Here is a 13545-nt window from a genome sequence, read left to right as displayed (position 1 = left end):
ATCATCACAATCATTCATGTATCATCATAATCATTCATGCATCATCATAATCATTAAAGCATCTTCCTAATCATTAACATAACTCTTCAAGTAATTAGGAATCACAAGCGTCTATTCATTATCATAGTCGCCAAGGGGCCACTTTAAGCATCTCGGAATCATAATCATATAATAATGTAGGGAAAATATGCTACTAGATCGTACTCCATTCAACAAGGTTTTACCTCAGCTATTTCATACCATATCAGTCTTGACATGTGTTTGGATATCACATAGCTTGGGGAAACTTCTTACTATCATGTCACAACTTAATTGGGGATTTCATGCTATCTCGGCACATTTCACTCACTAAGGCATTTTATCAAACACTAGGCATGCACAGGCTCACACTTATTTGAGAATTTCCTGCTACCATGGAATAATTCATTCATTTAGGCATTTTTATCAAACCTATGGGGGACATTCTTCGCTTATTCAACCATTTCTACACCCAAAAGTCATGAACACATCACATAGAAAACAACTTCAAGAGTTTCTATTACATTAGTTCCACATACTAGCATAAATTTTGTAGACAAACATAAATCAAAACTCCACAACACCTTGAACATCCATTTCAACTCATACAAATCATTAACAACTCACAAACATAAAAATCTTTTAGTTTTTAAAAAGGGTTCTTGAGCTTCTAGGATGAAAAGGATCCAAGAATCAATATCTACATACCTTAACCTTTGAAGTTGGATGAATTCTAATGCTTGAGACTCTATCCGCACTTGTAAAAAATAATTCTCGAAGCCCACACTATGAGGAACTTAGTTCTTAAAGAAATTTTGAAGATTTATGGATGATTTTTAGAAGATTAGGGTTCTTGAATTGAAACCCTAGATATTCTCTCTTTGGACAATTGGAAGAGAAATGGAGAAATTAGGGTTTGAATGAGGGTTCCTCAAATTTGTAGAGGCTCAAAAATAATGAGAAATGACCAAAATACCCTTGTAAAAATGCCCTTAAATTGCTGAAAAAATATTCTTGACCACATCCGTAACAGGCCGTCAAGTTGGTGATAGGCCGTCACGAATGTCGTAAAATAAAAAGGTGAAATATTGAGTTTCTGGTTAACGCTGACGACATTGGTGATAGACCGTCACGGGCATGATGGCTTATCAAAAAATGTCGTCACTGGGTTCAGAAATCTGCCCAGGGCTGATGACATTAGTGATAGGCCGTCACGGGCGTGATAGCTTATCACGAATGTCGTCACTAGTTTCTCAGCCAGACGTGCTTGAGTAAAATGGGCATAACTCTTTGCTCCAATATCGGTTTTTGATGAAATTGGTATCGTTGGAAAGATAATTCAAAGATATTTCATTTGATATATAGTAGATCCTCTAATTCAATATATACAAGGAGTTATGGTCGATTGAAGTTGACCTAAATCTTGATGGTCACTAAAACTTAAACGATAGGAAAGCTTTCAACTCGTCCATAAGTTAGGGGACCTCTATGATCTCAATTCATGCTCAAATAGATTCCCATACGATTCATAGTATTTTATACTTGGGAGGATATTTCTGAAACATTTTAACTAGGATTTTCCTTTTTCCAAATACGCTCTAAGGCTCAGACTGGAAAAGGATTTTGCGGGGCATTACATACTGATTCCCATGCTCTTCTGTGTTCTACATTTTCTCTTGATGTAGGTTCAGGTGCTCAGTCTCAGCAGCGACAGTGATCTTCGAGTACCTCCATCTACATTCTTACAGTTGGTGAGTCGTCATGGTTCGAGGACCTATGTCCCTAATTTTGTCTTGATAGTAAATGGTTGTTTATTTTCAGTTTAGTACGAGTCAGTTGGGAATCTGTCCCAATGGCTCCTCAGTCTTATGTAGTAGAGGGTTTGTCATACTAGAGTACCAGTATGTACAGAACTTCAGTATTTTGATTGAGCAGGATAGTATTTGTTCTTATTCCAGTATGTTCATGACATAATTATTCTTCCTTATTACAGCCTGATTATTGTCATAGTGAGTTATAGAAGTGATGACAGGCTTGTAGGGTTAGTTTGGGGCCGCATGTGGCCTTAAGCACCGTATGACATCTCAGAATGGGATCTTGGGGCGTTACATATGTGCTGTTACGATGGTTGTATACATATACTATTGGTACGGTTATATATTCTATTGCGACGGTGGTATGCATACACAATTGGGATGGTTATACACGCTACTGGGACAGTTAAACATGAGCTATAGCAACGGTTAATTTTATGCTATTGGGACAGTTATTTTAGGCTACTAAAACAATTATTATTTGAATATTCAACAATAATATATTATGCTATTTCAATAATTTTGTAAAGTTATCATTAACACATAAAATGTACATATATATATTAATCATCAAGAGTATTAGTAACTATTAATTTTCAAAATGTCATATGCAAAAAACCAAATATTTTTTGACCATTCAAAATAATCAAAACATACACAAGTTTCGAATCTTCAAAAATAAAAGATGTTTGAAACTACTCAGTCAAATTTTCCAACAGCTAGTGTAACATGAAGCCAATGCGATCGATCTCTTAGGCCAGGTCTAGTTCATCAATTTCATTTCCGCCATCTTCTATGTCATGATATCCTACAACAATAAGAAAAATAAAATTAAAGTCTAGCAACAAACTACTCAACAACAATAGCACAGTTTGTAAAACAGCTTATTTGGTACTTTATGTAGTCCTTGCATAGTTTGGTCTGTCCATAAAGATGACTGATGATAGTACAGTTGGTGTGAATTTAGAACCCTTCCCAGCTATAGCAAAGATTAGTACACACCTACACACAAAATCTATGAACAAGTTGGGACTGTAGTTGATATATATTATTTCTATTAAATAGACTTTTCAAAATGATGATAAATTATATTCTTTTCTGTGTTTTATGTTAAAATCTAAAACTTGTAATTTGTAAATGCGTCACTTCTTCAATAAGAGAAGAAAAAAGTGTGATATTGACAAATACATTAATGCCTCAATTCTTGTAATGTTAAAATGTGTTGACTACTCAAACAAGAAATCTGATGTTAGCAAATAGATGAAACAAAGATTTGATTAATATTTTGGAGTAAATGAATTGTTATTCGTACAAGATATGACAAACATAGTAATATGTATATGTGCAATGTCATTCATATTAAGGATATACTAGAGAAGAACACGAGTACCACTGAACGAGTATTTCAGGGCAGACAATACCAGGTTTGTTCTATTGCCTCTGCTTTCTATTTTAATCTTTCATTCAATTTGAACTTTCTGTAACCTTTTTAACAGACGAACCTTTTATGTTGTGTTTAACACGTTGCATCACAATTTAGTCTTTAATGGACTACTAATTGGTTGAACAATGCGTTATCATTTTCCTGCATAATTCTAATGTTGGTATATTCAACATTCATGCCAAACATACTTGCCTTCATGGCCCTTGGCCAAACATAATTATCAGTAAAAGAAATTGCAAGCATGGGCTATTGAAATACTAAAGGACAATTCTTATTTTTGTTCTTTTGTTGACCTTATCCAATACTCTGTCTATGTATGCAAATTGATGCTACTATTGTTAGGATAATGAGGAATAGAGAGTGACAAAATTCTAATATCTGAGATATTTTAGCAGGTAATCAAACTGAGTAATTGTTAATGAGTTGTAGAATTGATTTGGGCCCTGTTGATTTACATCCCAATTTGTGCAATTGTGAGAGTTATTACTGTAGAAATCTAGGCTAATTGCTTCATGAATGTTTCCATAAGTTCATCATTATTTCGTAAGATAATAATATCTCATGAAACATCTAGCGTGCACCCAAGGATGTGTCCTAATGGCCACAACCAATTCTCTTATAGTAGGCTAGTGTTGTGTCATCATTGTGGAATTACAAAGTTATTCCAACTTTTATGACTTTTCTTTTTAAATCAAATCCAAGAAAGAATGATAGATTAATATTTTAGAAAGAATGATAGATTAGTTACAAGAATATGGCATGTATTATCTCTCCAGATCTTTGTACAAGTCAAGACGACGTTGACAGTTTTTCACAGTAACACCATTCCAATACCCAAAAGATTGAATTATGATCATAAGTTATGCTATTCTCCATCTTACCACATTAATGTCAATTCAATTCTTTGTAACTCAAGGATACTTCGCTTCCAACCTTTTCTTTAACCAAGAGTGACAACACACAATATTCCCACCACAATAACACATTCATTCATTTTTGTGGAACCTTTCAGCAAGTTACTATCTACCTGGTTCATTTCTCCTTGAAACCGTGATGCAGCACATGCAAATAGTGACATAACTAAACCTACTAACTCATAATTTTTTATAATTTTCACTTTAACTAAACCACCAATAACCATCCAATACAGTCCAAACAACAACAATAACAATAATAATATCAGCCACCAAATGAACTGGAGTACAATTCAGAATTTCAAACACTAACCTTGACTGTTTTGACTATTTCTCTTGGTAAAGGAATGGACAATGCCGCTAGCATATTAGGATTAATTAATCCTGCATTTTGAAGTTGAGCAATTACATCTGCAATAACTTCTTATCTAATGGTTCTCTTTCGTTCCTCGATTTGATCGTCTATTTTTTGTATCCTTTCTTGTATTTGTTGCATGATATCATTGGTGGCATTGAAAGTTAGATCAGAAGTTCCATTTATTCTCTTCAAGGAAGTTCTTGTAACCCCAGTTCCATACAGTCTTACACGTCCCAGATGTTCAAGACCCATGACTGCTGAAAATGCATCAATAGACTGATCATTTGCACCCTGTTGCATTTTAATTTCCTCCCTTTCAGCCTAATAAATCATATTCAAAAGTACATTCAAGTAATTACAAATTAATAACTTGATATCAATATAAACTTACAATAGATAAGTTTCATACAATTTTACTAGTGGTGCTTTCATTTGAAGTCTTGTATGTATGACCAGGTTTTCTTGCTCTTGTGACCGCAAATATTTCCTTCAGCGACAGAGTTCCCCCTTCCTCTTTTTCCTATTCATATGAAAATGAATATTAACAATTACTTAAATGACAAGTTAAAACTCAATAAGAAATAAGAGAAAACACCAATTTATTGCGAATTAAAGCAAAACTCTTTTTTTCCAGCAGTGTGTGGATCCATCAACTTCTTCTGATTCTCAGTATCTGTTTCAGACATTTTCTGTAAAATGGATCAATAATATTAAATAAAGTAACAACGTCTCTATAGAACTAATAGTAATATGATCACGGATGTTGAAATACGTTTTACCTGAAATTTTTCAAACTTCCAATATATGAGGAGTAGTTTAAATTGACATTCTGGAACACCTCCCGGCCTTCTCACCATTTGAACTTCATCATTTTCATATGGATCATAATGTCGTTCCTTTAAATCAGCTCTATGCTTTCTCCAAGATTCTCGAAGTCTTTCTAAAACCCAACCTTTTGCGGTATCAAGAATGTCATATTTTGACTACAAGTTGATGTCATTCAGTTAGGGTAATAAAAAAAAAGACAACCTTTTCTCCTCCGGTTTCATAGAGAAACAAGCATTAGCCAGATGAACTTTTCCATTGTTATCATCTTCTATTGGTTGAATCTCTTTGCATATCCCCATCTGATGCAAGTTATAGCGACAGTTTACATGATCTTTGGACTTCTCAGCTATATCCAACAATGTACAAAGCAAACTATTACAGAAATTCTTCCCTATGTGCATCGGGTCAAGGTTGTGCCGCAACCTATTTTGCGGCCAATACAACAATTCAAAAAATATGGATATTTTTTTCCAGGGACCATCACTGTTTCTTTTTCTTTTATTTTTTTGGGCTCTTTTCAAAAACATTATTGAATTCATGTAGTTCTTCAAGGACTCCTTAACCTGATAAGGGTGTAGGTGCAGCTTTATGCTCCTCTTTACCATAAAATAATTTTTTATCTCTTCGATATGGATGGTCAGGGGGCAAAAATATTCGATGACCTAAGTAACACATCTTACGACTATGTTTGAGATATTGGGAGAAAGTACTATGATTACAAGTGGGACATACCCATCTCCCCTTGGTGCTCCTTGGTGCTCCATCCAGAAAGCATTGCTAGTGCTGGAAAATCACTAACTGTCCACAATAAAGTTGCACGCATATTAAATGCTTGGTTAGTTTCAGCATCAAATATTTCCACTGCTACTTTCCATAGTTCATTCAACTCTGCAATTAGCGGTTGCAAGTATACATCAATATCATTTCCAGGAGACAAGGGTCCTGGAATAATCATTGATAACATTATATGCTCCAGCTTCATGCATATCCACGGTGCTAGGTTATAGTTCATTAACATAACTGGCCATGTGCTATGAGAAATGCTCATTGTTCTGAATGTATTGAAACCATCACTTGAAAAACCCAATCTAACATTACGAACATCTTTGGCGAAGTCGAGGTGCATGGAATCAAAATGTTCCCAAGCTTCCCCGTCAGCGGGATGCCTTAAAATTCCATCTTGGGTCATTCAGTAGCATGTCATCTCATAGTTATATGTCTCAGAACACATGAATATCCTCTGAAGCCAAGGCTTTAAAGGAAAGTACCTTAAGACCTTCGCAGGAACTTTAGTAGTCTTATTAGTCAACTCATCACAAACATTCTTCCACCTAGAAGACCCACACACAATGCAATTATTGAGCTTTGCATTCTCATTCCAAAACAACATGCAGTCATTAGGGCATGCATGGATTTGTTCATAATTAAGACCCAAATCTCTTATCACCTTTCTTGATTTGTGGAAAGACTCGAAAATCTGAGCGGATGGAAAAGCCTCTTTTGTCAAGTCTAGCAAGTCAGAGAAAGCTACATTACTCAGAATACATTTGAACAAGTACCACGGAATGGTGAAACCCAACTTAGAAACTCTTACACCCCGAATATAAATCTTGTTTTCCTTTCTCCACTAATTTTAAAAATTTCTTAACATCTTCAAACGGTCCCTGTCTTACTCCTTCATGCCTTTCATTCCTCTGGTCATCTTCTGCAATTCTAAAAGTATCATGAAGTAGTTTATCAATATCATCATGTTGGTCAAAAGATTCATCAACACTTTTTAAATGTTGAATATTTGTTGACGAAACCCCTTCTCCATGGAAAACCCATTGAGTGTAGTTAAGAGCAAATCCATGACCATACAAATGATTCTCGACATCTCAATAATGCCAATAGCGATTAAAGCACAATCTACAAGGGCATAATATTTTATTTCCTTAAGAATCTCATTCAAATGCCTTATTGGGGAAATCCTTGCCTCCATTTTGGAACTGAATGGTGGATTTTAGGAGATACATCCAACTTTTATCACCAACATCCATTAAATACCCTATGTTACATATTTAAAATATTGAAGCAAAAAAATCATGAGTACAGTCAGTATCAACATACGAATAGTACCATTAGGTAAGTGAAATAATTTGTACAACATATATTTAATTAAATAAGTAAGAATTTCGATCATGCTTAACCAATCAAATGTAGGGAGCTAGGTAGATCAACCAGTCAATATTTTGCGCTATCATATGAATAAAATTATTATGACAGATATATTTTAACTTTTATGAGATTTCATCGTTGTGAAAGATCAAGTCAAGATGATTATCTATAGATCAACACCCTATTAACTATATAAGATAGCCAGACTCAATATACACATGTAATATGTAAGTTGCAAATGAAAAGTTTATTACGTAATTAATTAGTGAAATGGTAACTCCTAAAGGGCACACAAAGAATGTCAGCAACTTGTAAAAATAGTAGCATTTATACCCCTGTCTTGTATTAAAACATGTGATACATATAGTCCTTACCATAATTCACCATGATGCTTTTATAATTAGATTTCTAATGATATGTTGTCGTAGGTATCTATTTTCTTTGCCAATTATGAAATGTTGGATGGGCTATTTTGATTATTTTGCTTCTGATCATACTTCATTTAAGTCGATATGCAAAGTGCAAGGCACTTTTACCACATAACACTCTTGATATAATCTAACATGTTTTTTTTTGTTCTCATCCCAAAAAATAGATAAAAAAACATATTCATGTAATAATCTTTATTGACAATAATGCCTGCTCCATATAAAAACCCGGCATATAATCACTAAAACATATTTGATGTTCCAATAACCAAGGGATCTATAGTATAACAAAATGCAAGTTATCATCCGTGAAAAGCACCCAACAAGCAAATTAACATGTAGATAACCATTGGATCATGTATTTAAATTTGAGCACAAATGCATTTGCAAGCACAAAATCTTTATAACATACTTTTAGACTCCTTAATAAGTTAATTAAGTAATCCTCTATTGTCCATGTAAGTACATGTTATCTCATGACCCTACCTAATCGCAGCTCATAATCTGTGGTGTATCTAGCATGCAGGTTATCATGTAGAATATAAGCACATTCATATGGAATATTCAGCCTTTACTCATAATATCAACTTTGTAGAATAACTAATCTTTTAAAAGAAGCAAATAGGTTGGTTAAAACTAATCCTAGCAGTGAATGGACATGGTGAATTGAAAATTTTGAGGATTAGTTAAAACTTTAAAAGTAATACCATCTAGTGGAGTGACAGATCATACATCATGTGGACATCAGTCCACCCTGTTTGTTACTTTTTAAAAGGGCTGGCTGTGGGGTTATGTGAGTGTGCTTCTCTACTTACTTTGTGTATTTGCTTTGTGAGCATTTTTGGGCTATTGCCAACCATATCATTCTTTTTTCTCTACTGTCTACTTCCCCCTTTTTCCTTCTTTATTTAATCCTGAATCTTGATTATCAGTTTAAGAAGGATCATTTCTTTGAATTCTTGATCATCATCATCATCATCATCAACAAGTCTTTATACATGGTTACTGATACTGTTTCATCTAATCATCCTACTACTGCCTCTGAGGTAAGTTTCTCTGAATTTTTCCTTCATCTTGCTAATGATTTTTACTATATGTGTGTTTTGTGTGTTATGTATCTTGTCTTGTTACTTTTAAATGGATATATATGTTGACAGCTTTGATTAAGTACCCTTGTTTGGTTGTTTGGTTATGGACTTGATAAATAGAGTTATGTAGCAAGTATACTCTTTTCTCTGCTTATCATCTGCTATTGTTATGTGTTGAGTTTTATAGGCATAGAAAAGATTCTAGATTTGATGTTATATGATCTTTGACTTAAAAACTAAAGGGTCCTAGTCTATACTGTAATTTTGATTATCTATAAGGATATTAGGGTGATGAACCTTATTAGTCGATGTATCTGTAAGAAAGTAAAAGGAGATAACTTCAGTGTTCCAAGTGAATTTTACCGGTATCCAAAATAGAAAAATAAGGATGTTTTCCAAAGGAAAGATGATGAAATTACTCTCTGGTTTTCAGTCATGATATCATAACAAAACAAAAGATAGCTTAGCTTAGATGAAGACTTGTTACTTTGTTTATGAGAAGGTGAAGCCTGGAATCTTGCTTTTTTGTAGCTGTCACAAGTAACTTGAATTTCTAGCCTGTTTATTTCGTTATCCTTTTGATCTCACCAGTAACTTGAATGTGACAAAAGTTAGTGATAGTAATATAAGCCTGACTTCACCAAGGAAAAAGACTCTACCTGATGAGTGTTTTTTGTCACTATCAATTTTTATTATGACTCATGGCTCATGAGGAAATTACCATGTGTTTCCCTAGATTTGTCCTTTTTTAACTAGTTCAGATTTTTGTTACCAACTCAGTTCAATTAAGTTTCTTCAAATAAGTGGATAGTGACCTCCCACTCCAAAACTAAAAGCTTAATGTCCAAGATTTTATTCTTATTTGCAGTGTCTTTAATCCCCTCCTAGTCTAAGCATTTTGCATTTGATTTATGTTCTCATAGCTTATATATGTTTATTGCAGCAAGCTGAGAAGGAAGTGGCTGAAGAGCTTAAGACTATGGACGGAGAGAGTGTTCCCCTTACCAAGGAGAATGAAATAAAACCAAAAGAAGAAGATTCCCCAAGTCCAGTGGTTTCTTTGACTGAACAAGTGGTAAAAATAGAGGACACAAAAAGCGAATCAACGGTTATTGAAGAGACAAAATCAGTGTAACCAGACTCCGATAAAGTTGATAACGAGAGAAGCCGAATGAAGAAAAACCATCCCAAGTGCTAACTGTAGAAGTAAAGAAGGTTGATGAAGATGAGAAGCCAATAGCAGACAAAACAGCCCCAGCGAGAAGTGAAGAAAGATGATGAGGTAGAGAAGCCAACAGTAGAGGCATCACCTTCAGCAATAGAAGAACTAAGAGCACCGAGGAAGAAGAGAGCCAAAAGCTGATGAGCCACAGCTGAGAAGCCAAAAGCGGAGTCGTTGAAGGAAACAACGTGGCTAAGTTATTAACTTATTATCATAGGTAAATTAGTATCTACAAATAAGATAACAAGTCAATTGTTTTGTGTTTGTTCATGAAAAGAGAGTCTTCTGGAGGTTTTGGTGGTGATAATAAAATGCGTTTGTTCGACAAAAAAACATCATATCCTCCAAAAGCATTTTATTTTTTAAAGTTTGAAAGGGGTGCGATAACATTTTGAAAAGTCTGAACAACATAGCTAATAACTTCCAACAAACAAGGGCAACTCGCCTTCAGGAAGTAAGAATCTCTAGTAATTGTTGTTCAGCATACGAGACAAGTTAAGCTACTAACAAAGCAGAAGTAGAGCAACATAGGTGTGGACAGCTGAAACTACAACTAAAGGATTAGGAATAGTACTACTTGCTCCCGGTAAGTAACCCCCGGCTCACTCTGCTATAGCTCGAGTTTCTACTGATCTGTTGCACATATACCATAAATTATCAACTACGACTATAATAAATATCAATATCCGTTTATGTCCAGGCTTATTTCGTCCCAATACTGATAACTAGTTTATAATTTAAGGCAAACACAGACGTTCATTGTATAAATTCCTCAAAATTGCTCATGTTTATTGCTTTATAATTGCATGAAATTTTCCCACAATCAGACCACAAATTCCACATGTTAGACCACAAATCCACAAAATTAACCAAAACTCAGACCACAAAATCCATTTTTAATGATATAGGGAACAAAATCGGAGACCTGTCTAAGAAGAAGAACGTTTTTGGAGAAGTAAAATCGCAAGAAGACTAGATGAAAATCAGCGACCTGTAGCTCAGAGAAGACACCAGATGAAAAGCGGCGACTTATAGCTTAGACAAGACAACCAGCACACTACCGTCATTTTTTCAATCTCCGACTGTCCTAATGACGAGTTCGCTGTCGAGTATTGAACGGAGAAGTAGCTGTCGATCGAGTCTTGAAAAGAGAAACGGTTGTCGATCGATGTGGCTCACATTAATTTCACGGAGAAGTGATGACGAGTATCTTAAAATGGGTGGTTGTCGATCGACGAAGTGCCTCACACTAATTTCACAGAGAAGTGTGGATCGATCTAAACCCTAGATGGGGATGACCACAAAAAACTGGGGCCAAATACTCTTTTTTTTCTAATAAAAATAATTTTAAAAGCGGGTAAATAAGTGTTGGAGCAAAAATTCCCGCGTAATGCCATATTTTACCTGATATAAAATATGGGATGGTTAAGTATCTGTTACCATAGATATATATTGGAACGATTATAATAACAATTACCATAGGTATAACTATTGGGACGGTTTTCAAATCTAATGCGATGGTTATCTTTAATTATTGTCCTAATACAATTGATAATAATATGCAATGGTTATAACTGACGCTATAACTTATTTATAGTAACGATTGTCTAACCATCGCTAATTAATTGTCCCCATAGTTGTCATTTCTAGTAGTGCCAGAACAGTACAGAGACATTTGGCACAAACAAACAAGCAGTGCATACAAGTTATCTTATTAGGTCCCTCCACTAGGTTCGTCAAAACATTGAAAGGAGGCATCTGAACCCAACAAATTAACAAAACCATCTTAAAACATATGTAATGTCTGTTGCATTTTGGGAAGCGTATAACAATTGCGCCATGTGATCATCACATAAGACATAAAATATTCACTATTTTTTCTCGCGGCAATTATCTATCTTCTTCCAACTTGAAAAATTCCTACAAAAGCAATTAGTTAATTCATCACTCATGTAAATCATCCACAATCCCTCCCAGCACACACTATCATTACTAAGACATTTGGACATGCACTTGAAAACATAGATGCCTATTTTAACACGTCGATTAAATGGTATATCATCTTTTTCCACTACATCTAGGATAAGGAATTATCATGCTTTGCCAAGAATTATTATATTCTGACTCCTTTTGATTTATTCAGATACACAAATTGTTGTTGGGATTTACAGCTTACACATCAAGGAGCCTCCACTACTTCACAATTCGTATACTATAAATGAAACTTCACTACGAAGCTCAGAGACAAGCAAATTCATAACCAAGTAAAGACTAATTAACTAGGATGCCAATGAAGCCTCTTTCATCTTCTTCACATCAAGGTCTTTTCTCGTCGTTCTTTAAGATTCTGAGTCTTCAGGTAAAGCCATTTTGGGTAGAACTAGGGTATTTCATGATTTTTTCTTTTTTAGGTTTCTTAGCTTTGAATGTTACAAAACCTAGAACGCTACCATCATTTCGGCCTCATAACCTAGATGTGTTTTTCACTTCTGTTTCAGCTACCACAGTTTCTAGCATGTCTACTGTTGAAATGGAAGTTTTCTCGAATGCTCAACTTGTTTTCATGACCATATTGATGTTTCTTGGCGGGGAGGCTTTTACCTCTTTTCTTAGACTTCAACTCATGAAGTTGAAACTTGTCAAGAAACAAAGTGTATTGCAGAACAACGATGCTTTTGACCATTCAAGCTCTAGTAATGGTGAAGGTATTCATATTCTTTAGCTAGGAACAGTAAATTTGGACAATAAATTAGAACATGCAGTAATAAACCCTATGGAGGATAGTCATCATGAGGCCATCGCTAAGTTGAAGTCTATAAGATTGTTGACTTACGTGGTTTTTGGTTATATCCTAGTTGTTATTCTCCTTGGTTCTTCCTTAGTTTCTATATACATAACATTTATCCCATGTGCAAAACAAATTCTCAACGAAAAAGGGCTTAACTTGCATACTTTTTCAATATTCACCACTGTTTCAACATTTGCAAATTGTGGATTTGTTCCTACAAATGAAAACATGATGGTTTTTAAACAAAATTCAGGCCTTCTCCTCATTCTTATCCCTCAAATCCTTCTTGGTAACACCTTGTATGCTCCTAGCTTACGTTTCGTTATTTGGTTCCTTTGGAAATTCACAAAGAGACAAGAGTTTGAGAACATTTTAAAGAACTCGAAACGTGTAGGATATTCACATATTTTCCCCCGTTTTGAAACCATCGCTATTGCAATTACTGTTTTGGCATTCATATCAGTTCAGTTTGTAGCCTTTTGTTCA

General features: G+C 34.7%; 1 protein-coding gene and 1 long non-coding RNA gene across 10 annotated transcripts in view; one reads left to right on the top strand and one right to left on the bottom strand.

Moving 5' to 3' along the window:
• Positions 1-2441: 2441 nt before the first annotated feature.
• Positions 2442-11637, bottom strand: LOC107852677. 9 transcript variants are annotated; one of them, XR_007042834.1, is made up of 6 exons: positions 11263-11637; positions 6109-7423; positions 5328-5675; positions 4958-5237; positions 4504-4869; positions 2442-2640 (listed from the first exon to the last, which is right to left on the bottom strand). It is a non-coding gene; the product is annotated as an uncharacterized LOC107852677 (long non-coding RNA). The 9 variants fall into 9 exon arrangements; XR_007042836.1 differs by having other exon boundaries at positions 5328-5500; positions 5578-7423; positions 11197-11607; XR_007042833.1 differs by having other exon boundaries at positions 5328-7423.
• A 904-nt stretch (positions 11638-12541) lies between these two features.
• LOC124885749 (sodium transporter HKT1-like) overlaps positions 12542-13545 on the top strand; it is a 25190-nt gene continuing 24186 nt past the window's right edge. Inside the window, exons 1-2 of the mRNA XM_047394000.1 lie at positions 12542-12964; positions 13004-13540. Coding sequence (XP_047249956.1) covers positions 12556-12964; positions 13004-13540 — 946 coding nt within the window. The 5' untranslated portion in view covers positions 12542-12555. The remainder of the gene's footprint in view (positions 12965-13003; positions 13541-13545) is intronic.

Source organism: Capsicum annuum, chromosome 7 (genome assembly GCF_002878395.1).
Source record: "Capsicum annuum cultivar UCD-10X-F1 chromosome 7, UCD10Xv1.1, whole genome shotgun sequence".
Taxonomy (NCBI): domain Eukaryota; kingdom Viridiplantae; phylum Streptophyta; class Magnoliopsida; order Solanales; family Solanaceae; genus Capsicum; species Capsicum annuum.
This window is presented reverse-complemented; position numbering and strand designations above follow the sequence as displayed.